Source organism: Artemia franciscana, chromosome 15 (genome assembly GCF_032884065.1).
Source record: "Artemia franciscana chromosome 15, ASM3288406v1, whole genome shotgun sequence".
NCBI lineage: Eukaryota > Metazoa > Arthropoda > Branchiopoda > Anostraca > Artemiidae > Artemia > Artemia franciscana.
Window position 1 is genome coordinate 16,370,368 of NC_088877.1, and position 26,782 is coordinate 16,397,149.

Sequence of the window (26,782 nt, forward strand, 5' to 3'; positions counted from 1 at the left end):
AAATCGGTACAGTAATGTGCTAATTTTTGGTGATCTTTGGATAACTTGAAAAATATCTTTTTAGCGGAGGAGGGGGGACAATTTCATAAATAATACCTCTTTTGGTATTTTCATTGAAAAAAAAGGACAGATTGGTCCCCCTAGATTTAAAAACTGCCTCCCCTCTAAATTTTCGTAAAGTGATGCCACTGACAGGCAAGTCTAGTGCACTTTTGAAACGAGCAATTGGACAAAATGTCTTGAGCTTTCTCCTCGAACAATATAGACGAGTAAACTGTGGTGAGCTTAAGAATTTAGATACTAATGCGAGAAAAAAGCTACGAATGCAGCCCCGACTCTAGCCTCAGTAGAATCTATAGACACTAACACAGGAGGAACTCCATTGAATCCTTTGCTTTGTAGTAAGTGGACTTTAGACAGGAAAGTCGTCTTGCCAAGGTGTTGAAGTCACAGTTATATGCGCTTTGACCACTTTGCTTCTAGACTATAATTACCAAACGGTCACCTTTACCTTTGAATATAGCTGCAAGCCTCAATACCCGACTTTAGCTATTCAAGATGTTAGAAAAGAGCTACAAATATATAGCAGAAACTCTGAAAGATAAAATGAGGATAAATAAGTCCGGTCAAGATTTGCCCTAAAACAAATAATCCCTTGAGAAGTGCCCTTCAGAAAAAAGCAAATTTTTCTACCAAAGGATTGAAAAAAAGCAGAACTGACAGGTTCCAATTCTAACAGATTTTTTATATATTCACAACCTTTTCATATATTTTATGTTTAATTATATGGCTTTGGGTAGCTTTGAACCATGATATTTCTAATATATTTTTTACATTTTATATGTACACTTGTCTTAAGTTTCGTTTGTAAATTTTAACTGAAGTAAATTTGAAATTGTTTTACTATGGTTTTGATATATAAAGTTTTTTTTAATCTAAATTTAAATAGCAACAATTTCACGATATGATTTCAACAAATAAAATATTATGTTACCTCATTGGTAACAGGTGGTTACCAATGCCAAAATTTACTTGGGAGACACGGTATGAGAAAGAAGAAAAAAACGATCACAAGAAGAGTCAGGCTAAAAATATTAATTTCAACGGAAAAACTCTGATCTTAGCTCTTTCTCACAGGTGGTTACTAATGTCACAGTTCACTTGGGAGACTTAGTAAAGGAAAAACCATCCAAAGAAGTATTGGGCTTAAAATATGGCAGAAGGAACTCGCCTTAAATGATATCAATTTTTGGCGATTTCTGCTGTAATTATGACAACCAGTTTAACCTAAATTTTTCTATTCTTCCTGGATGGGGTAAAGATAAAAATTTCACAGTTATACATAAAAAATATTTACTAAAAAAAGAAAAAAAAAATATATTAATACGTTTGGTGCCCCGGCAGAACCCCGCTTGGTATACTATGTTATATCAGTTCCTGTAGAAGCTAGGCAAGGAACTGAACAAACCTAATATTCTGCTTTAGGAAACTAATCCAAATGATCTCCATCTTACCGTTGTTAGAGCAATTGAAGCTGCGAGAGTATTGGTTGCACGCACCACTGCAGCTCAAAGCACAGCGTCAACATCAAGGCAGCAGCATATAAAGAGGGGAATAAGTTCAAAGTGTCCCAGAAAAAATGACAAGGAAGTACACACCGTCTCTGGGGAATGCAAACATTTTGTCTGTGAGACGCAGAGGAAAACAACCGCAACCATGACATGTATTAAGGACTGTATCGGAAGAAACCAATGAAGTTGTGTCATTTGTTTTTTGTGAAATTGTAGAATTGGGCTTGGGACCCAGGGTCATTTTGTTGATCTAGCTGCGATCGATTTTCGCAAAGCATTTGACCTCCTATGTCACCACGTTGCATGCCTGAACTTAAAACAAATGGGAGCTACGCATCAAACTCTGGCAATCTTACTGGATTTTCTGTCTGGACACCAAAAGAAAGCATTTGCCCTCCTTGAAGAAGACACTGACTCCGAATGGAGTGATATAGCCTTCGGGGCCCCAAAAGGCACCGAATTCGCAGGCATAACATTTCTTGCTGTGGTCAACTACATATTGAGCGCGCAAAAAGAGAGGCATAAGTTTGTGGATGACTTATCAGTCGTGCTTACGTATCTACTTGAGGGTAATACTCCTATAGCCCAGTCTACTATTGACATTTTTGACCAACTAAATTCCCTGTGTAGTGAGTCCAATCTTATCATTACCGCCACCAAGTCAAAAATTCTTCGGCTTCGTCCCCCTAAAATAAAGACTTTACCCCCCCCCCTGAAGTGAAGATACTCGGTGTTATTTTTTCCAGAGACTGTTCTTTCGCCGCACATGTTGACAGTGCAATTAGGCAAGGTAATGCTTCCCTTCAAACACTGTCCAAAATGTGCCGCTTTGGTTTCGATGTCAAAAGTCTCCTCCGTGCTTATCTTTGTTTTATGCGACCAGTCTTGGAGTATGCCTGCCCTGTGCGGGGCCCTTCAGTACTACACACTGCTCACCTGATGCGCGACCTAGAGTAAGTGCAAAAAAGGCAGTTAGGATTATCCTGGGTTCTAGAGATATTCCTTACCAAGAAGCACTCATTATACTAAACATTCAGTGCCTAGGACAAAGACTGTGTGATCTCATCAAGAGGTTTGGCAAATCATTGCTTTTAGACACGGCCCATCGACACATCTTACCCGCACACCCGCCTGACAGCAGAACCAGGCAGAAGTTCAAATTGATTCCTATACGTGCACGGACAAACCAATATTATAATTCATTTGTGTCTTTTCTTACGTCTATGTTTAACAGTGCATAATTTTTGTTTTTAATGTTTTTGCAACTGCAGATTAGCCAATAGCTACGAAAGTTGTTTAATAAACCGTTCTCTCTCTCTCTCTCCTCTCACAATTATACAAAAGTTTATAATAAAATATTGGTACAATATACTGTCAAAATTATTTATTCAGATTTACAAATACAAGTCTATAAAATGTTATACAAATGTTCATACAATAGCATACAGAAATTGTGTAGAAATAAGCAAAAAAAATTGCTCACACCACTTGTTTAATTGGAATGTATCTCCAGACACCCGAAAAGTGTATTTTGAACAATCTTCCGAACAAATAGTTGAAAAATAAAGAAAAAAATCAGGGGTCTTCAAAAGACCCTGATTTGGTAAACAACGTTGACGAGATAGGCTTGGTACGTAAAAGGTTAAACACGGTTTAGTAATTGTCAGAATCTGGATCTATTTGAGATGCAATCTACAGGGAAATGTTTAAAAAGTGATGAAACAGGGTATGGTCATATAAAAAGCGTCACACATTAAATATTTGTTATGTCTTCACTATTAGATTCAAGCGAAACTAAGACACTTGACACAACAATGCAATAGCTTTTTGGCCACCTCTTCGTAAGGACCCAGCCACCTAAAATTCCAACAGGTTGTTTTGTCTAGAAGATGGGAGAAGTGCCTCTACCTTTTTGCATCTGAACATTTTTTAACTTAGTGAGCATCCGGTTGTAGTAGAGACGGTCATGCTGCTTCTCATTTGAAAAAAAAAATGTTGAAAGAGAAGCCATGTTGAATGAGACCAAAAAACATTCCCTAAAACCCAAGAAGTGCAGGCCAACATAAAAAAGGATCATGGCAACTTCTTAAAGGAAAAAGAATGGGCTCTTTCGTTGATAGACATATACTGGGCAGGAAAATCGCTTCGACAAAATTACCCAGTGTCAATCAAACTCCTCCCATCTCCAAGCCAAAACAAACTGATTGAAGTCTTAGGCGGCGATGTTTTAGGAAGAAGGCATCAACAAGATGGTGTAATACTGTGATAAGCGTCACAACTGGAACGAGAGTTACTGAGTTGTGGTTTAAGGGTGTAACTCTCCAATGAAGACATCTTTACTTGCTTTCTGTCTTGTTCCCTAACATAGCTTACTTTCTCATCAGCGGGAGAAGGCTGATGAGAAAGTTGCAGACAGAAGAACTACATAGGTGATCTTATCTTTTAACAATCCAATAAAACCATATATTATATAATGAAAATTTGTCATGAAATAACTACCATCACATCGGTGGCAGGGCAAAAACAATGACAAAGAAAACTTCAGAAATTTTATCATAGCTTAGACCTTCAACGTCCAACCGATACAGGCTATTCTCCCTAATATCTTTGTCACGTCACTTTACAGCTGATAACAGCCAGAATATATATTTGGTTCTACAAAATTGTATTCCGTATACTCTGCGCAATATTTAAAAGAACTCACGTACATTTATACATTTCTTTCTCCCATGACTCCCCCCCCCCCACACGAACAACCCATAAACTAAGATTTGCTTCAAAGAAATGTTTCGAGGATGCACCTGAAACAAAAAGAAAGCGTTTCAGAAATATAAGGAAAAAGTTTTGAGGGGACCAGAACGTGATATATTGCTGTAATACAATAAAAAAAATGTACCTTGAAACAGTGTAATTGTTTTTTCAAATATTAAGGTGTAAAAGCCGAATGAAGGCGGAAGATCTATAGTGAAGTCAGTAATATGTAACATCAGAAGTTTAAAATAACATAACACATATCTTTATTAGAGATGCAATAAATATAAAAAGGTATCTATTTAACATATCCAAAATCACCATAAACCTGTAACAAAATATTAAAAGATCGTCACTGGATAATGTAAACGGAATTTCAGGTTCATTTTCTAAACAACTCCGGTAGAACCTAGTCACATAACTATATTAGACTAACATCATACATACAGGAAGTTAGATGGCGTCGAACGCAAAAAGAAAACAACAAAATAACGAAGCAAAAGACTCTTAAGCTTTTAAGGGCTAACTATTCTTTTTGCAGCTTCTTAAATCTGTTGACTAAACTTCTTTTTAGGCTCAAGCTTAATTTTTAATGAAGCTGGGTGTGGGGGAAGTGGGATTTAAATAGGCCTGCCAAAAAACTATTTCCCATTGAATAACAGAAAGGTCTGAATTTCATGTGATTTTTCAGTTATGTGGTAAGGTTAAATCCAGCACCCTTCTTCAGGTTACAACCTTGGCTATCAAGAAATCTCAAGTTATTTCAACTAGATAAATTTAAAGAAAAAAAAAAACTTGACCGTAGCTATGTAGAAGGCATCCCACCCACATAATAAAAAACCAGCTAGCAGTAAAGTCACATTCTCAGTGAAGAGATTTGGAAGGATTCGATATCACAAATTTAATTACTTGAGCCCAATGTAGTTTACAGATCTCCAGGACTGGAGATTTGGAATTTACTATTAGCCCTACTCCGGAACAATAATTTTTCAGTGGTCCCACATGGATCAGTAGGCTATTATTGGAATATGGCAATCGTTAATTAGAAGCTAAATGGCTATTGCTATATTATTTTTATTTCATTAAATTTAAAATTGATAGAAAGGTGGTCAAACGGTTATCTTTGTTTAAGCGACAAGTATAATAGCATGAAGAATAGGTAATAAACAAGCATGCTAATGCTAGCCCTGCGAATGCCTTTTGCTCCTTGCTTTTTTCCTCAGGTTTCATATTAAATTGTCGGAAAGCGTGTATCAAATTTCGTGGAAAATTCTCATAAAACCCATAGGTATTTGGCTTGGTTCGCAGTTAATACCCAGACACCAAGGGTGGTCTGAGAGTAGCGTTTAGGACTGGGATAATACAGACGGCACACATGTTTGCTTACGCGTATCTTTGAATTAACAGGATGTATATATAAAAAAAGGTAAAAGGTAAAGGATACGGCATTAGACTTTAGAGTCCCTACCGGCGGTGCTGATCTCCGTTTCTTGGCCCTTCAGCCAGGAAGTGCAATGGGGGGTTGGGGGCCAGCCATCCTGTGCTTTCGCACACCCTTCCTGTTTATCTTCCCCAGATTTCTCCAGGTACCCATTTAGAGCTGGGTCGACCCTGGCTAAGCTTACAGAGTCACGCCACTGACCCCAGTCCCAAACTGAACAATTGGGTACACTGAGATTTGAACTCGCGTTCTCTCAGACAAAGGATTCTGAATCCAGCGCACCAACCCACTTGGCCAGGACATCCCTTAGCTATATAGAAAGACCGTATATCAGTAAATCGTTGCTGTGGATAAAATTACATTTAAAAACCCGATGATGGGTAATACTTTCCGCGGGTAGAGTGTAAAGGATTAGCTATATGGGTATTCTGTCGCTCCTCTCTCTTCTAAGATTTTGATGTAAAGTCTATTCTACCTTCAAAAAATTCTTCATAAAGATCCTTTTGAACACTGAATGTTATTGGTGTCAATATTACTCTGAGGTCTTTGGTCATTTACATAAAGAGCCATCTACGCTTTGAATACTCTAAATTATACTCGGGACACGGACCTATTCTAAACTTCAAGTTTCTGTGGGTTAGATACTTATTGCACAACATTGTCCAATCAAGTATGGAGACAGCAGTAAAATAATATCCGCTATTGTCATTCTTTAGTTCTACTCTTTTAGTATACCAGTGTTATATCCGTATTTTTCCACATTGAGTCGACTTTACAAACTATAAGGATGCCGAACTTTGTGGGAATGAGCAACAAGGCCACTTTTAAGAACCATTTCACCAACAAAGGCTCTAAGAGGTCAAAAAATGCACTATCCCGTACAACGATTAAACTATCTAGATGCCTTATTTGAAATATAACTTTGGTAAATAGAAACAATATTATCCACCAAAATAAAATTTTCTCAGTAAGAAGAAGAAAAAAACAAACAACAAAAACTTAAAATGAACATTATAAGCCATAATTTCAGTAACTATATTTCTCTTCAACAGTGAAATATAGTAGGGTCCGTCAATACAAAAACTATTCTCAAACAGTGCATTGAAGAGAAAAACAAGTAAAAAAAGCTAACCAGCGAAAACAAGTTCTTTGAGAGTATTTTTTTGTGCAAAAATACATGGGACATACACATTTTCATAGTACATTATCTAGTATAATAAACTGTGCTGTATTTCATAATAAACTTCAAAATTCTTAAGAGTCTATTTTGGTAACACAACAAATGAAACGTACATAGAATAGGTAACCGAGTTGTGCTCGACCATCCATAAAAAAAAACAAAAAAACTTGAAGTTTACAAGGTTAAAGGAAGGATAATTTTGAATTGTATTTTGAATTCCCAAAAGTCTAAATGAGACAATCATTAGTTTCTCAGACTGATCTAATCGATACATCAAGGCCAACAAACATGTTTAGTGCATCAAACATAAATCGGAGGTAAATACACACGGCGCGTTACTAATATGAACACCGTTGCCCCCCCCCTCCCCAGATAAGAGCGTAATATCTGTAAAATCTGACAATGCTGAATATGGTTTCCGATCTACTTTTTTCCCCGATAGTGGAGAGATATCACTTTATTGTAAATCAGATTGATTTTATTTTTATTCAGGAAAAGTTGATTTTGGTTAGAAAAGAGTAGCATTTTCAGCATAAATACTCGAACGGCGTGTCGGCTTCACACAAACAAAAACTGCAGCAAATATAGATAAAAAGTATAAGATTTCAAAGTTACGACGCTTCTTTAGCGGGAAAAGATATATCTTCATTTTCAAAAAACATTTTCTTGTAAAACTAGTAAATAACTTCAGATCTGCTTAGCAGATTCGATGTTAGCGTGTCGTCGAAACCAGATCCTACTTTTTTGTATGATGCATTGGCATAGCGTCCCCTTGGGCCTGCTCTTCGACGTCTGCCTTCTATAACAACGGCGATAATCTAAAAGAAAAGATAGGCTGCATGAAAAACTTAATGGACCAAAATTAAGCTAAAAATTATACTACATAAATTTAAGGAGTATAAAAAGTTTCCTAGAGAAAGATAATTTTTTTGGGGGGAGGGCAGAAGATTTTAGTGTTTAAAAGATAGTTTTCTAATGCTTAAAGTGTGTGGATTTAGGCATGGAGATGCTTGCGCGTTATTAAAAAGGGTGAAAAAGATGTTCTCAACCCCTTGCATATACAGCCTAATCCAAGTAGCAAGATGTCAACAATCTTTAGTATGCTAAGCGGTAAAAGCACTGGGTTTGTGCTCCCGACCAGGGTCATAATCTTCTAGTGCACACGGCTGGGGTCACAGCCCGCTAGAGATTTATTATTAGCCGGGCGATTTTCTTTTCTCACTGTTGATGTTTATCCTTGTCGTGACTCCCAATCGTGTTTTTACAGAGATAGAGTTATTCTATCGATTTAGACTTCATGTTAATATCCTATTCGTTACAAGCACTTTATTGCTTAAACAGTTAAAAGTCTGTAATTTTGTTCACCTAACAGAAATCTTACATTAAAATGTCTTCACAATAAGAGGAAATTTGTCACTCGCCATTGCAGCCTTTTCCTCATTGGTGGCTATCGAACACACCAAAAGTCGTAATTTCAGCACTCAATTACAAAAATTTTATCAAAAGCACAGCAGATCTCTCGAATAAATGAGTCAGAAGTTCTGAACCTCCTTGGTTCCAGGAGCCTTAACTCTTTGGCATAGACTCTGGAAGTCTGTTCCCTTAATTACAGGCTATTCTTCAGTTTAATCTGGATAGAGTTTACAAATCAAGAGGTAAGAATTCCAGCGGCGAACAGTCATAATTGGGTAATTTTCCTCACAAGACATCTCGAAAATAAGCTCGTAAAATTTCAGTCACTATTGGCTGTGGTTCCCTCTTTACTACATTGCAGCAGATCGCTTTGGGCAGATTGCAAAGACCAACACAACTAGGCACGTGAATTTTTGTGAACTGTAGGACACACGGAATGTTTATATTTTGAATTCAAACTACAGACACAGATATTATTATCATACGGGTTTTACCGTCACTGCGTGGCTCCTTGCTTCTCTGGCTGTTGGCTTAACTATAGAGAATAGTGTAACCATGACCAGTCTGACTACTTTGTCCAGGCAGTAACGCTACAGCCTATTTAAACATCTCTTATAATAGATCAACCTTTTAACTAAAGAATAAAAAGGAACTTTAAAGAATTTTAGAGACCATGGGGATCTTTACTTGCTTTTAGGGACTTTGTGACAGCCATGAACTATCGACTGGAGTTATATTAAGCCATTCCTGACACGAGCTTGCAAATAATCTGTTCTAGTTTACGAAGACTCAGTGGTAAAACAACAATAATTTCTCCATGTCACACTAAGATCTGGAGTTCAGATCTAACCATGAAAAGTTTTTGTTTGGTTTTAAATTAAAAGTGGCAGTTAAAAGTAGTATGCTAAAATTGAAATATGATGGTTTGACTACTTTTTCGTCCTTTGCATACCTTTACACCAGACCTAAATAGGCAACAGAAACGTCTAAGAAAACGTGAGTGACTAAGTGAATACCCCATTAAATGAAACAAAAAATAGCATTGTTATTAATACAAAAATAATTCAAACCCTTTTAAATGGCTTTTAAAAATATACAGAAACCAACTGACACACAATACTTAATGCCATGGGGAGGAAATCTTCGGGCGGAAATTTTCCAGAACTCATATACAAAATTCCTTTTATTTGCCATAGTTTATCTTGGCTACTTAATTTTACGTTGCCCCCCCCCTGAGACAATTCCCAGGGGAAATTTTCAACGGGGAGGGAGCTTCCCCAGGGAATTTTTCCGGGGGTGGGTTGGTGAATTCCTTACGAGAGGAAGATTTTCTATGAAGGGAGGGGGAAGATTTCTCGTAGGATTTGATAAACGATTAGAAAGTAAATAAAAAACAAGTTTTTTTCAAACAAAAATAAATATAATTTTTTAGAGAGAATTGTCTGGAAGAAATTTTCTGAGGGAATTTCACTGACGAGGGGATTGCCAGAGGAAATTTTCCAAGAGAGAAAAATTTTACGCGGGATGAATTTTCCGTGGGGAAAGTTTTGATGGGAGGAATTTTTGTTGGAGGATTGTCCACGGAAAGGGTTGGGGGTCAATTCTTGGCATGATTTGAAAAACGATAAAACTGAACAAGTTTTTTCAACTGAAAGCAAGGAGCAACATTAAAAATTAAACTGAAGAGAAAGTATTCCATATATAAGGGGGGCTACACCCTCCTCAATCTCCCGCTCGTTACGCGAAAGTTTTTTAGCACCTTAAAACGCTTCAGAAGTCGTCCTTAAAGAATGGGGACAAAAAGTCAAAATTTAGCGAAAGAGCGATGGGTGGAGGAGGGGCAGCCCCCTCATATATGGAAATTTCTGTTCGTTTTATGTTCGTTTTGATGGTGCTCCTTACTTTCAGCTAAAAAAAAAAAAACTAATGCCCTTTTAAAATTTAGTCGTAATCATGATCGAAACAGGAAATTATTCGAGTGCATACAAGAACCCCAACCAAGGAATTTCGTTTCCTCCAGTAGTATAAACTCCATAATAAGTGGAAACAGATATGACCTTTACAACCTTGGATTTAAGTGAAATTTCCACAGAGGGGGTTTGAGGGTTGTCTGATGACTAAAAAAGAATATTCTTAGGTACACGTGTTCCTCAGAAGGTTGTCCTTAAAACCAATATTAGGGAAAATATCCCTACTATTAACTAAACATACAAAATAATGTATTTACAAGCACTTTAACTTCAAAATCATATCGGAGGTAGGGGCGTACCTTTGGAATAAACATATAATCGTTAGTTATCTAATGCTCCAAATATCATTTTTAGTAACAAAAGGAACAACACCCCTGTCTCCTCACTAATAGTCACTGACTGTACTAGCAGTTCATCAACTGCTAAATCATTCAGACCAGTGTATAGCACATTGACGCTAGAACAAAGAACAGCGCATTGAAATTAGATCAAAGAAACAGCATACTGACGACAGAACATAGGACAGCGCAGTGAAACTAGAATATAAAATAGCACGTTTAAGCTAGAATAAAGAACAGCGCATTTTCGCTAGAACAAAGAACAGCGCATTGAAATTAGATCGAAGAAACAGCATACTGACGACAGAACAAAGAACAACGCAGTGACACTAGAATAAAGAATAGCACGTTTAAGCTAGGATAAAGAACAGCGCATTGAAATTAGATCAAAGAAACAGCATACTGACAACAGAACAAAGAACAGCGCATTCACATTAGAATAAAAAGCAACGAATAGACGCTGGAACGAAGATCAGCGCACCAAGAATAGAAAACAGCTTATTGACGCTGAGAAAGCATCAGAACTTACCCTAGCAGTAGAAGCAGTAAGAACTTACCCTACCTACCCTGTGTTTGTTATAGATGACTAGGTATGCCAGCAGGGTAAATGCAATGACTGTTAAAAGAATAGTCATTAAATTTGAATCTTCAACGTTTTCTTCGTAATACCGAGGAGGTATTTGATGAGGAGGTAGTGGTTTCTCATCGATAACATAATCCATTTTTCCTGGCAAAACGTTTGCAAGATTATCATCATCTTCAAAATCCTTTTCTTCTTGTTTATTGCCTGGAAAATGACTCAGTTACAAATTAAAAAAAAAAAAAAAATTCAAAAATTAAATGGGAATGGGACTGAAAGATTTTAAGCGGAACTTGAAGATTTTCCCAGAGACAACACAATAAAATTGCATCTTAAGCCACTATTTCTCGATTTCCGGAGGCGAAAAGATTTTTCTATCCAATATCGGGAGGAAAGAGGATTAAGGGACTATTCCGCTATGTTTGCAGGTATGTATGTAAGTAGGCTATACATGCACACAGATAATGCCAATAGAGAGGAGGTGAACTAGACGATTTTTTATGGGGAACACGAAAAAAAGTGTGTTTTTGGCCTGCTATTTTTTAATTTGTTCAAGGGACTTAGGGCTCTTTTGACGAATGAATTCCTTCTCTCCTAAAATGCTCCCTGAGGTTTTTAGGACTCTTATTCAATACGGATACTCCCCCACTGCAGTAGAGCATAAAGACTATGCAATAATGAACCAGAGCCAAAAGAAACAGCAGAAATTCTTTCATGGAGATATAAAAAGATATATATAAAGATATAAGAATTTCATTTCATAAGATATAAAAAGAAGTTTTTAGTGGAGAACTATCACATTCTCCAAAAATATTATAAATTCCGCATTTTTTATATTTTTGGACTTCTCACTGGGGAGGAGGCTGAGATCCCTCTGCATTCCTCTATGAGTGATCTTGTAAAGAATCCTTCTTTTATAAGAATGATATTTCTCTTCTCTGCTCAGTGAGCATGGAATTATCCTCATCTGGTTGTAATGGTGATATTCTGCTTTCTAAAGGATTTTAACATCGAAAGATAATGGTTATAAATGTTACGTGGTTATGCACACGAAGGATTTAAATGTGCACGTGGGTGTTAATATATAATTATAAATACTAAAATTGATTATAAAAATTACCTTCATCATCAATATTTTCTTCTTCCTTAACCTCGCTTTCAGCACCAGGGATAAAGGAATTCTCCTTCAATTCTTTTCCCACTTCATCTGCTGCTTGTTTCTCTTCTATATTTTGATTAGCGATATTATCTACAAGGGAGTCTGAATCCTGTTTTATATTTGGAATCGGGGCAACGTTCTTGGCTTCCTTATCGTCTGACGAGGAGGAAGGCGTGGGTGTTACTTTTTTGGCTTTGTTCACAGAATTAGGGTTGGCAATAACAGTTTTATTCGAGTCAATACCTAGATTGGGTTTTGGTGTTACTGTTTCTTGGTTAGAAGCAAGTGCTTTACTGTCACCCTTTTTGCTTTCCATCATTCCGATCTTCTCTTTACCAATTTCGGTCTTATCAGCCTCTTGTTTGCTCAATTCTTGAATTTTTATATCATCTTCATTGCCAGTTTTCACTTCATGATTGGTTTGTACAATTTTATCATTTTTATTTCCTTGTTCATCATCATTATTTTCAATGTATGGATTAAAATTTTCTTCTTCTTTTGGTTGGGCCACTTTAATTTCATCCTTTTCCACATCACCAACAGGATCTTCTCTGTTATCAATCTTCTTTTCTTCATTATCTGTTTCATCTTCTTTGTTATCTATTTTCCTTTCTTCGAAAACTATTTCGTCTTCCTTGTCGTTTTTCCTTTCCTCGTCAACTGTTTCATTTTTCTCATTAGCATCATCATCGTCCTTGAACAGATTCATTACCTTTTCTTTAACTTGCTGAACTTCAGGCTTCTTCAATGCTGCAGATATTTCCGGATTTTTTATCATGTTAAAAATGCCTTGGTTCATTTCCATCGGACTGATCTTTGATGGCGCTTTTGGAGGTTCCATACCTGAAAGAAACACAACATAGAAAATAGATGCGCGCGGTAGATCAAAAGACCCTATGTGACATTTTCTGCGCAATTGAGACTGCCCCAAACAATCCTAAGCTAATCACACTAGATCAACTGATCAAATATATCTCCTAGGACTTCTTTTAGCTCCCAATATAAGCCTACTTGATATTTCTCTTTTGGAACTGTGTTAGGTGTCTTTTCTTTGTTTACAGCTCAATTTGGGACTAATCCACATGAAAGTGGACCATATTACAAACTATATCACCATCCACATTTGAGGAATAATCTTATCTGAATCTCACAATCACAATAATTAACCTTTATGCTTCTCAGGCAAGATTCAGATTAGGCCTGATTGCCCCACCTATGATAGTCGCACGAGGAACGAGCTGTGAGCTTAAACTGTTACCACTGCGAGGTGAAATCCTTTTTAAATATTAAGAATAGAATTATGGAATAGTAATGTTAACAGAAGTAAAGAAATAAAAGTCTTAAAGAATTTAGAAAAAAAAGTTAAGGAAAAGAATATATGCTAATTTTGAGTTTTAATTTTTTTATTTTTTATGGGTTAATGAAGTGTGGAAGAGTCTTGTCAAAATCGTTGATCGTTTTTATTACGGTAACTCCAGTAGCAGCTCGACAAGGAAAGATGTATGGAATCAGCAATACTAGTGCAGTTAGTCCATGCTTGTATCCGGCCTTGAGAATATTTTTATATAATATGGACAGGCCAGAAAATTTAGCTGAAAATAAGCAGGAAAAAAGCAGGAGAAGCAAGACATAACATAGTTTTTGATAGACATAACCTACTGAGAAAAAAAATTCAAACTTACTATAATCAGACCTAATAACCTTCAAACCTATATCCTACCTAGTCAACAATGGTAGGATTGGTAAATACGATTTCAAATGAATGTTTTCCACAAACACACCCTAATCTATTTACATACTTAAATAAGAAATAACAGTACAAACCCTGAGCATCTTGACTGGGCACTCCAAACTCTTGTTCTTCTTCTGGTGTGGGTCCAAGAATTGCAGCAAGTGTTTGAATTCCCCTCACTGCAGTCCTACAGAGATAGGTCCTGTCTTCGTCACTAAATTTGTCAGGATCTAAATCTTCAAGTTCAGGTGGGGAGCACCGTTCAACACATTCTGCCTTTGTATTATCCATAGGAATAAAACCAGATATTTTAGATTTAAATGCATTAAATAAAAAATTTTTGGTGACATGATAGGTCAGTCGTTTTCTAAGATTTTGCTCTACCATGGCTTCACATATTTGATCTGGCGTAGCATCTTCAGCTAGTGGAGGAAGTACAATGTGGTCTGCCGCAATATCAGTTTTATGGACCCCTTGATGGATCTGGCAGACCCCCAGGGATAAGCCCAATACTCCAGCACATAAAGGTCCCTTTTTATCAAAGCATGTCTTTTCTATTTTGTCATATGTTCCAAGCAATCCGGGCTTGGAGGATGGGCCAAATAAACTAGGACATTTCCCTAACGTTGAATTCCATGTATTAAATACAATGTTTATAGGAAGGCTGTTTATAAACTGGAAGGCAGAGAGGGTAACAATAAAGTATTTCAGCATTGTACCTGAAATAGATTAAATTGTCAATATTCTATTCTGAACCTAGAATCATAACACTGAAAACATTATAAACGAGACTTGAAATTGAAGAATTGGCATACCTATTCAGCTGTTTTTTCTTATACTAACATGGCTGCAAATAGGGACTACATAAAATTTTAAGTCATTCTATCCAGCATTTCATAGTAGATAGTCATTTAAATCAGGTGTGGAGTGTGTGTTATGAGACACGGAAAAATTGAGCGTTGAGCAGTAATACAATTCTTTATAAAAAAAAAGAGGTATACCAACCGAAAATCATTATAGGATTTGTAAATAAACATGATAACTCTTCTTCCTCGAAACTGATTTTAAAATCGCTAAAAGGTTTTAAAAAGCGCTAATCCTGTAAGCATATTAATAGAATATGTTAGCAGTATTTTTGCACAAGAAAAAGCCTTGTGCAAAATGGGTACCTTGAAGCTTTTCTGAATCAAAACCTCTATTTTCGACAATGCATTCCTAACTGTCTTTGGCACATTTTATGAAAAACAAAAGCAATTTTCTGCATCGATATGTGTCAGTGGGTGAAACAGACTATCGATTACACATTGAAATCAAACCAACAGGGCATACAGTGGATCAATGCTGGTTGGAGGATGGGGCTTGGAGGATGGGCCAAATAAACTAGGACATTTCCCTAACGTTGAATTCCATGTATTAAATACAATGTTTATAGGAAGGCTGTTTATAAACTGGAAGGCAGAGAGGGTAACAATAAAGTATTTCAGCATTGTACCTGAAATAGATTAAATTGTCAATATTCTATTCTGAACCTAGAATCATAACACTGAAAACATTATAAACGAGACTTGAAATTGAAGAATTGGCATACCTATTCAGCTGTTTTTTCTTATACTAACATGGCTGCAAATAGGGACTACATAAAATTTTAAGTCATTCGATCCAGCATTTCATAGTAGATAGTCATTTAAATCAGGTGTGGAGTGTGTGTTATGAGACACGGACAAATTGAGTGTTGAGCAGTAATACAATTCTTTATAAAAAAAAGAGGTATACCAACCGAAAATCATTATAGGATTTGTAAATAAACATGATAACTCTTCTTCCTCGAAACTGATTTTAAAATCGCTAAAAGGTTTTAAAAAGCGCTAATCCTGTAAGCATATTAATAGAATATGTTAGCAGTATTTTTGCACAAGAAAAAGCCTTGTGCAAAATGGGTACCTTGAAGCTTTTCTGAATCAAAACCTCTATTTTCGACAATGCATTCCTAACTGTCTTTGGCACATTTTATGAAAAACAAAAGCAATTTTCTGCATCGATATGTGTCAGTGGGTGAAACAGACTATCGATTACACATTGAAATTAAACCAACAGGGCATACAGTGGATCAATGCTGGTTCTTCAGCCCCGAAGAGGGTGAGATGGTCCCACAGGTGGGAAAAGTTATGGTACAGGTTCTTTGGAATACCAAATATTTTTGATTTTATTATATTCCTAAAATAGGAAGGAGGGGGGGGGGGTATTAGAGAGTACTACACGAAATTGGACAAAATTGTTCACAAAGGTAGAGCCAGTTTGAAGAAAAAGTTCTATAAGGAAAATGTATTTGTCTACAAAAAAGTGTTAACAGTAAAAAACAATGTGTTAACAGTGTGTTAACAGTGAATTTATTGCGCCTGTAAACTGGATAATGGCATATGAACAGTGAATCATAAATCTACAAGTGCTAAGGTGATAATGTTAAAAAATATGAGCTTCCTTGAGATCACGAAACGCCATTTTCAGCGATAGTCCAAGAACTTTTCAAACCACCCTGAAAAGTAAATATTATAATATAAGAATTATAGGGGCAAACATAGTTTTCCAGTCTGGGACAGGGAAGCTATTGAAATCATACAAAAAATTCTCCACAATGAAACATGACAAAACTTTTTCCAGAAAAATCAAAAACTGAAATTCTTTTTTTTAGCCCCCTCCCTCCTGATTTTTTTTAACCCGTCTTTCATAATATGAAGGAGGGAAACCATACAAACAATAAACCCCCCAACCCACAAAAAACAAATCTAAATGTGAATTTAATCATTCATAAAAAATATTTAGCCTCTTATTAACACATATTTCAACTTTACCATAAGAAGATGGATCATTTTGGCTGTATAAGGTTTCCCTTAATTGGTTTTAAAGTTTTCAATAAGCTCTCTTATTTGCTAAACATCAAAATTATTCCTTTATTAACTTTCTTCATGAATTACTTAGAACTAAAGATGGCTTGGTGGAGGTCCTTCCAGAAACATCTGCTTTCTCTTTCCATTTTGTTTCAGTAACTGAGAATTTAACTTGGTGGTCTTGTGCTTCAGTTTTGTTTTCCCATAATAAAGGTCTGCAGGCTATTACAGGTCTAAATACAGCTATGGACGAAAATAATTTCAATGTCGTAAAAAATATCTGAGAAATATTCCAACATGCAAAAATAAAAAGAAACCATACAAGAGATTCTACAGTCTTGGGATTTTAAAAATACTCACACCTTAGCCACCACTGTATATAGGAAGGGGGAACTCATCACCCCCTGCTCTGAGTGGTTTGGAAGCCCCTTCCTCGTTCAGCAGCCGAAGAAGTGGTCAAAATTTTTCCAGCTGTGACCCCCAACCCTCCTTAGAAAATGTTTAATACCCTTGCCTGATTTTAGAAAGCGTAAATAGTTCTTCATTATACCTTGAATGTTACACCCTTATGGAAGATTCTGATCAAAGCCAACCAGTCTGTTGATTAATTTTCTGCCATTTTGCTAAATATTTACTTTGTTTGCCCCTACGGCACTGGAATACTCAAATAATTTGGGAATTTTAAGCTACTGATCCTGATTCTTCAATCACTAAAGTAATATTTAGGCACAACAGAAAACTGCATCTGCATGAAATTTGACATATAGAAAATTCAATATATGCACGTTCAATATGTTTTCATTGCATTTTTTTTTACTAGAAATATGAACTCATTTTATAATATCTTATGATAGTCATCAAACAGTTTGTGGTAACAAACTGTAATTGAGATCCACCTCAATAGTAACTGAAACTCTAAAAAAGCGGAATTTTGATAGCAATAGATACATCAAAAGAATAGGATTTTTATGCTGATTTCAAATATATAAGGTATAAGTTTAGGCTTATCCATCAAAAGTTACGAGCCTGAGAAAATTTGTCTTATTTTCAAAAAAAAGAGGCAAAAACACCCCCTAAAAGTCACAGAATCTTAATGAAAGTCACACGATCCAATTCAGAGTATTAGAAAGCCCTACTGGAGAAGTTTTCTTGTAGAAGTTACTGAAGAAGGTTACATTGGAGGATCTTTCCATGGAGGAATTTTTCATAGGGGAAAGAGATTTTCCATGAAGGTGGCACCTAGGCTCCCTCCACGCACATTTTTTCCCAAAGTCACAGGATCAAAATTTTGAGATAGCCATTATGTTCAGCTTAGTAAAAAACACCTAATAACTATGTCTTTGGGCACGACTTAATCCCCCACAGTCCCCAGGGGAGGGGCTGCAAGTTACAAACTTTGACCATTGTTTACATATAGTTACATTGTTACATATATATATATTATGAAATGTAACGACGTTTTCAGGGGGACTTTTTCGCGTTGGGGTGGGGGTGTGTCGGGGGGAAGGGGTTACGTGGGAGGATCTTTCCATGGAGGGATTCACCATGAGGGAAGAAAATTTCCATGAAGCGGGCGCAGGATTTTCTAGTATTAATAAAAAAATGAGATAAATAAATACAAAATTTCAACTGGAAGTAATGAGCAGTATTACAACTTAAAACGAACAGAAAATATTACGTATATAAGGGGCATCGTCTCCTCCACAATACCTTTTTCTTTACGCTTAAGCTTAGTAATTCCAACTATTTATTCTACGGCCTTTGTAAATAAATAGTTGGGGTCATTCTTAAAGAATTGGGACAAAATTCAAGCTTTAGTGTAAAGAACGAGGTATTGACGAGGGGGCGAACCCCCTCATATACGTAATGAAAATACACAAATATAGAAGTTCGTTGCGTAAGTTAATTCATAAAATACGTATATTTATTACTAACGAAAACGTTCGTAAAAAAATAAAAAATGCTAGTTGCATTTTTAAGTAACCAAAAACTGGAGGGCAACTAAGCCTCCTCCCCAACCCCCTTTTTTTTATCAAAATCGTCAGATCAAAAGTATGAGAAAGCCATTTAGCGAAAAAAAATTATATAGAAATTTCGTTTTAATTATTCATGTGCAGTGAGCCAAAATCAAAACATGCACTGATTCAAAAACGTTCAGAAATTAAATAAGAAAAAAGCAAGTTTATTTTAACTGCAAGTAAGGAGCGAAATTAAAACTTAAAACGAACAAAAAATTATTCCGTATATAAAGGGGTTGTCCCCTCCTCAAGGCCTCGCTCTTTACGCCAAAATTGTTTTAAAAAGTAGAGGTGTGACAAAGAGTCAAACTTTAGCGTAAAGAGCGGGGCGTTGAGGAGGGGACAACCCCTTTCATATACGGAATATTTTCTGTTCGTTTTAAGTTTTAATTTCGCTCCTTATTTGCAGTTAAAATAAACTTCCTTTTTTTTATTCAGTTGTTTCAAAAATGACCTGAAACCCATTGGCAGATATCAAAAGTTTGGTGGAATTTGGGAAAGATGTTGAATCTGGTTTGCTGAAGAGCTGGGACAAGATCACAACAGATGGGAGTCAACCATAAATGTTCTGGATGCTGGGTGAGGCGTTGCGTATGGTCCCATAACAAGTACAAGTAAAGTCAATTTCTTGTTTGTAAGGCTTTAAACATTTTGAGAAGACAATATTTAAGACCTACTTTTACAGAATTTATCAAAAACTAGAAATTGGGATGCAGCAGAAGTATGAGGCCCAAAGCACCAAACTAGTACTTGGCCTTAGATCGCGAAGGTTTTAGTCGAGTAGGCCTAGCATAAGATTGGTTAAGCTTATAAAAAGTCAATGTTCTGGAGGGGGGAAGGTGAAGGTAGGCACTTGACATTACCTTTCTCGGCACTAATTTGGGCTAGTTTTTAAGTGAATTGACTAATTCAGTAGCTGAAATATATTAGACTATTTGACTTGCCATTACCTTAATTTGCACTAAGGTCCAACTTGGGTCTGCTAAGCTCAACATTGAAGATTAGTGAAACATAAAGGGAAATAATAATTGTTACTCTGTTAAAGGCCTAGTGACACACCATACTAAAGGGTTAGTTATTTGTTGAGTAGTATGATGAATGCCTTCTTTATTTCCAGGGTTTACCTTAAAATTACCTTAAATCGCATGTCCAGTGAGATAAGGTGGTGATGAGCCTCCTATGGAACATCTCGCTGGTGGTTTGACATGACTATGGTCTGACATCCCAGGTTAGTCCACACTCTGCATTGGCCCAGTCCTGATCAACTCCTTTCTTGAAAGCATTTATGGTTTGGGACTGGATGGTGTCTTTGGAGAGGCTGTTCCAGTAAGGGACAGCGCGTACTGAAAAAAATTGCAGGCACCCACGGTGATGGCAATGGGGGACTTGTAGCTTCTTTGTGTGACCTCTTCTTGTACTTGCAAGGGAGGAGGAGGATCCTTGACTTTGTTGTTCTCTGCAGGCAATTTTGGTCTGAAGAACAACGTAGTAGTTGGAGTAGTTATCACCAAGTCCATTCCATCATTAATGATTCATTCAGTAAAAATATTGGTTCATACACTCTTGCTAACAGTGTCTTTATAAAAACATTTTTGAATGTCCTCTCAATCAACAGGTTACAATGTTTGTATTAAATGATTATTATTTTATTCACTAAGATATTTGTGAGTCAGCATCATATCTGTATCATGGCATCAGAATACTAGAGTAGGCATTTTCAATCTCTCCTATCTTAGATGTATTGTAGGTTTAAGAGACTAGTTATACAATTGGTTGTATGCCTCTGAACCCTGTCAAGCAATGCTGCATCACAATGGTATGAGGGGGAAACCAGCAGATATTAAAGTCCAAAATGGGTCTCACATGGGCATTTCTGAGCCTTCAAAAAATTTCCATGAGTAGCTTGAAAGTGAAAGTTTACAGAGATCAAGACGTGCCAATACTCATTGAATTTTAATTTTTCATTGAGATATCTTTCCATATAACATGCTGCAAATGCTCACGGAATTATAATTTTTCATCACTCAACTGTAAGCCAGTGTGACTTGGAGTCAAACACAGTGTACAAGTGACAAGGATTATGATAGCCAAAATGGAGCACACTGCACTTGGGTGTTTTAAGTTCCAGTCTGCAGCCCATGCTTAGACCTTGGGACAATCTGATTGTACCCTAGGTTTACTAGTAGCTCTGAAAATTTGGAACTACTGACACAAAGAGTCATATAATTATGCTTTGGGTCAATCTGATTGTATCCTAGGTTTACTAGCAGCTCTAGAAATTTAGAACTATTGACATAAAGAGTCATATCATTTTCTGTTTCTTTCCTAATGTCATTAATGTAAGCAATAAACAGGATAGGGCCCAGTACTGTACCTTATGGTGCACCACTGGTCACTTCAAAGGACTAGAGAAGAACTTTGCACCATTACAAGAGGAGAGTCAGACTTGTTGTATATGTTTTGAAAGGAAATCATATAACAAAATTTGCACATGTATTCATTGCTAAGAATTTCAGTCTAAGCCATTTATGACGGACCTTGTCAAATGCCTTTGCTAGGTCAAGAAGAACCGGGTCTATGGGGATACAGTTGCTGAGCAAACTAGTGACAGTGTTAAATGTCTCAAAAGGTTAGTATCAACAGATTTTTCTTGCAGGAAACTGGGCTGACTGGGGAATAAAGGATTGTTGTTAAAAACATGAACCAGAGGGTTAGCATTTACAGTATGCACTAGAATCTTTGCAATCACAAACGTGATCGCAAACTTATTTCCATAAAATGATGTTAGAACAATGATATTCCTTTATGATCCTGACTGGATCAGTAATTCCAGAATTTCTTCAGGTTGCTTTTACAATTATAAGCCAGCCTGGACTCAAAATTTACCCAAATCACTCACAAAGATTTTGTACTGTATTTTGAGTCTGAGCAAACTTGTTATAGTGGTCTTCTGTTTGGTTTTTGAGGTACTTTTCCAATAGCACCTCTTTCTATTTCTTTCTCAGTACATTTGTGTGTTTATATGACTGATTCCTGAAGTTAGACTATTGATTGTCATATATTCTAGACACCCTCCCCTCTCCCACAACAAAAGCTTTCATTTATCCCCAACTTCCTAACCAGAAGAGATCACCATCATAATATGCTCTGATATAAATAAGGAAATAGCATAAATGAAAAAAAAACAAGAATTTGCCCTGCTTTCGTCCCAGTGAACCTAATATTAGCATTTGCTGGCTAGATTTCAGCATCACTAGTAGATCCACTATCTTGGACACTTGGCTACATGACACTTATCAGTGAGGACTTTTCTGGGGTCTACCTTGGTTACTCTTACTCTATTTTTTTTTTATTACATCAGAGCTTCCAAACAAAATTGTTAAAGAAGGATATTCTGGATAATATTGATATTCAACAGTTTGGCAGTTTGTTAGATATAATTTACAAAAATCTAAAAAAGCCAGATACCTGAATTAATCTGTTCTTAATTGAGTTGCAAAAAGCATTTGATGTTATAAGTCACTCAGTTTAAATGGAAAAAATACTGCAAAAAATTTGTCTTCAACCATTCTTTACTAAAATTGTAGCATCAATTCTTTCTTGATGGTTTCAATCAGTTAAATATAGAACTATATATTTTTTTGAATCCTTTCCAAATCAATGTATCCCAGAAGACCCTGCTGGATCCAATACTCATCTTTTTGATAGTCAACAATTCTACATCTAGTTATGATAACCCTTGCAATTTCCTCAATACACTTTCACTGGCAGAAATTTGCAAGAAAGATCTTACAAGTGACTCAACAGGAGGTTCTGGAAGATACAGTAACAGAAACTACTGCCCTAGATGTGATGGCAAACCCTACAAAAAAATCACTCATTTTAAAAAAGTATTTTTCAGCATTATTCTAAGGCTTTCCCTCCCTAAAATTTAACCCTCCTCCTGTACAGAAAAACATCTCTTAGGGCTGTCCTTGTCATTTGTTCAATATCATTTGAGAGTTTACTTACCCAGCCTGTTGCCACTTTCACCTGCAAAAATTAAAACAAACCACTCTGACTGCAAGGAGGAATGGTTTGCAAAAAAAAAAAAGATTGGGATTAAAGCCCAATCCTTGGGTTGTTGATTTTCTCCCCACTTCCTCTGACATTCTCACCCATCCCTAAAATTATCAAAAGGTTTAGGGTTAATGGTCTTCCTGATCCTTGGCTTTTTTGTATTTCCTCCTATCTTATATTTCCACCAAATAACAAATTCACTGTAAATGCACAAAGAAAAGTTTTATTCTTTGCTCTGTGGTGTTTATCAATGACAGCTATAGGTAATCTTTTATGCCCTCATTCTTCAATAAGTGTTACAATACAAGCAATAATAAGTGGTAGCAAGGAGAAGCCTGTTGTCTCTCTTCTTTTTATTTTTATTATTTCTTTAGTTCTTTTTAGTGTGACAAGCAGACCAATTTGTATTTAAATTATTTTGCCTGAATATTAGACTAAAAAGGGACAATATGACAGAATCTCAAGTAGTTACTGACCATGTTATTTTAGATCTTTACATTTATTTGACAATGTTGCAAGTTTGGCCATTTCACCTTGTGAGTAGTCATGGTTAACACAAAATTTATTCATTCATCAGACCCCTTAGGTCTTCAATTTATAGATCATAAAGAGACACTTCAGCAGATAGAAAATCTCTAGAGCCTTTACTTGCATGATATACAATACAAGCACATTAGACTGACTAATGTCATGTAAAAGGACCATTTGGAAAGCAAAGAACATTTCATATAAAAACTTTGGTAACTAATATGAAAAATTAGAATTGCACTATTTCATTGATTGGTGCTTTGTTTATGGAATGAGGTGCAAAACTCAATTTTCATCATGAGTAGCAAAATGATTCAAAAGCTCATTGCCACCTTTATGATAGTGGCTGAGGAAAGTCAATGTGGGCCCCATTTGCTTGTTTTTGTGCTCTTCTAACAGCATTTGGGGAACCCACCTTGAACAAGTTTTTGTAAAAAAGTTCACCATTGAGAACTCAAAATAACACATTTCTAAAAATTTCAGGAAAGAATTATTGCACTCTGTCAATTGTGAAGGAGGAGGAGGAAGGTGAGGAGACAATTGTGAGGGCAATGGTTATTATGCATTTGCTTAACCTTAAGCCTTTTTTGATGAAATTGTGGTCTAGTGGCTCTTCTGAAGGAATCAAATTAATAAAATAAGTGGTACTATTAGATTTCTTGTTATAATGCTCTTTTTCAATCTAACAGTCATTACCTTAATTTCCACTTCAGATCAAAATTAAGGTCTATAGTGGATATGCTAACAATAGACCCCACTTCCCCTGATGTTTCTAGATACAGGCTTAGGATATATACAAAACTAAAAGAAAATACAAAACAATGAAATCCTTGCTTTGTACACCTGTTTTAACAAAGAATACATGACACATCATGATAGGATAAACAACAAAGAAATGTAAGGTTAACACATAATGGTGACCACCTCTGAAGGAAACATACTATTGGATTCCATATTTTATGCTATTTTGATGTATCATGGTTGCTCTTCTCACAATATATCCTATCTTGTCCTCCAGTTATGGTCCCAAATGTAGACCTAAGACAGTATGAAGAACTAAAATAAACATTAAAAAATGAATTTCTAACTTTATAATATGCAAGATATTTCCACTAATCTACTTATTCTGTTTTCTCCTATTTTTATCCAATTTTTTAAGTTATTTTCATTTTTAATTTTTAAGTTACTAGTCTACTTATTCTGTTTTCTTCTATTTTTATCCAATTTTTAAGTTATTAAATATTTTATTCATATTTCATTACAATTTACCCAGGAAAAAACTAATTTTCATCAAGATGAAACTGCAGAAATCTGTTTAACAAATAACCTATGATGTTTGAAGGGATTTAAATAGTAGAGAAATACAATAATAAGAGTACATCTGGGACCGTCAGGGGGAGATGCATCATCAGAAAAGTGATCATGATATTTCAAAATAGCATAAAATAAGGAATTTAGGCCTAATGGCAGGCTACTACTTTTATTTGTTGCCACAAATAAGGAATCTAAGGAAATAAAAAGGAATATACTGTTACTAGCCCACTCTTTATTTTATGAGTCTTTCACAAGAGATACTAAACTGTAATTTTGCTTTTTATTCTATCTGATTTTGCCCTAAACTGTCAACAAAATTCACTTTCCTAGTTCCTAGTTAATTTTTTCCTAGTTCAGAATGTCATTGTGCTTAACTGAAGTAGCCAATCTATTCTGCAGGAATATAATATCTTAAATTGCACTGAAAATAAAATTAGGTAGTTATGACCTAATATCACAGCATACAGGGCCAATTCAAAGGGGGCAAGTCCAACAGGTGGCATGCCTGGAGCAAAACAAGCTAAAATTGCAATATATGTTGGCAGATTGTAATGTTTACAGTAATAATGGTGCAGTATGGGGCAGCAAATTCTACAGTTGCCCCCCCCCCTTCCAAGAAAAAACCTAACTCCAGCTCTGATAGCCTACAATTTAGAAAGGCAAGAACGTAGACCCAGGCTATACTAAATCCAGAAATCGTAATTGTTTCGATTATACTACCCTAACCCATAAATTAGTAAGGCGAGAAAATAGGTCTGGGCCAAAGCCAGAAACTGTAGTTTTAATGATCAGGCTAGCCTAGAAGCTCTATTTCCAAATTTGTTTTACAATTAGGCCTACTGAAATATATCGACCATAGTCTGGTCTGTGTTAATATTCTTGGCTTCTTAATCTACCCAATTAAAGCAAATTACCATAGGTGAAATCTTGCAAAATGTAAATAATTCCCTTAAAGGGGACAGTCAGGGTTGCCGCCAGGCGGAAATCAAACCACTAGATACTTGAAAAAAAATCACTAAATTAGCACATAAATCACTATATTATTGAATAGAAATAACTTGAAATTAATAGAATTATAATACTGTATATCATTGTAATTAATAATTGTTTTACTTCTTTACCATATTCTATAGAGGCGCACCTATAGGAAGGGGGTGAAATTACCCGCGGAAAATATTAGTAAAACTAATAAGAAAAGGAAACGAAGGAAGAAGGAGAGCTGCGCTATTTACATCTATCAAAGTTCACAATTAAGTGAACCCTGACGCTGCTGTTTCAGGTAAGGCAATGAGCATGACCTCCTTGATGTCTCAAATTATGCAAGTGATGCCTGTTCTCGAACTCTGAAGCTTGGAAACTCAATATATATTTTTTTCAATAATTTTAACTCAAGCGACTGTCCCGGAGTTTTGAGTTTTGTGCTGCTCACTTTTATGCCAAAAAATGACAGAAAGCTCCACTTTACAGTGGTGCAATCTTCTATCCACCTTAAAAAAGACACTAGAAATTTTATTTCAGTTCGAATGAGCCTTTTCTGAGTTTCTTAAAACCACCGGCTCGATACGATCACCCCTGGGAAAAAAATAACAAATAAACACCCATCCGTGATCTTTCTTCTAAAAAAAAACAACGTAAAAAGTCTACGTTTTTGTAGGTGGGTGCTTTAAAACTTTGTAATAGAGTAATCTGATATGTGAATATGATGGTGTGATTTTCGTTAGTATCTTTTACCCTTTTGTGGTTGTTTTCCCCTTTTTTTGAAAATGGAGCAAATCTTATCTGGGTTGCATTTTTAATGATAACATTAAACCTAAACTTGATTTTTACGTATTCAGAATCACGA

The 26,782-nt window shown here is 36.0% G+C and overlaps 1 protein-coding gene across 3 annotated transcripts; it reads right to left on the reverse strand.

Moving 5' to 3' along the window:
- Window positions 1–4,571: 4,571 nt before the first annotated feature.
- Window positions 4,572–14,877, reverse strand: LOC136036102 (uncharacterized). 3 transcript variants are annotated; one of them, XM_065718103.1, is made up of 4 exons: window positions 14,228–14,877; window positions 12,365–13,246; window positions 11,231–11,451; window positions 4,572–7,761 (listed from the first exon to the last, which is right to left on the reverse strand). In XM_065718103.1, exons 1-4 carry the CDS (start codon window positions 14,847–14,849, stop codon window positions 7,618–7,620), a joined length of 1,869 nt encoding a protein of 622 aa, XP_065574175.1. In that variant the 5' UTR covers window positions 14,850–14,877; the 3' UTR covers window positions 4,572–7,617. The 3 variants fall into 3 exon arrangements, with proteins under 3 accessions (XP_065574175.1, XP_065574176.1, XP_065574174.1); XM_065718104.1 differs by having other exon boundaries at window positions 11,227–11,451; XM_065718102.1 differs by having other exon boundaries at window positions 11,222–11,451.
- Window positions 14,878–26,782: the final 11,905 nt, after the last annotated feature.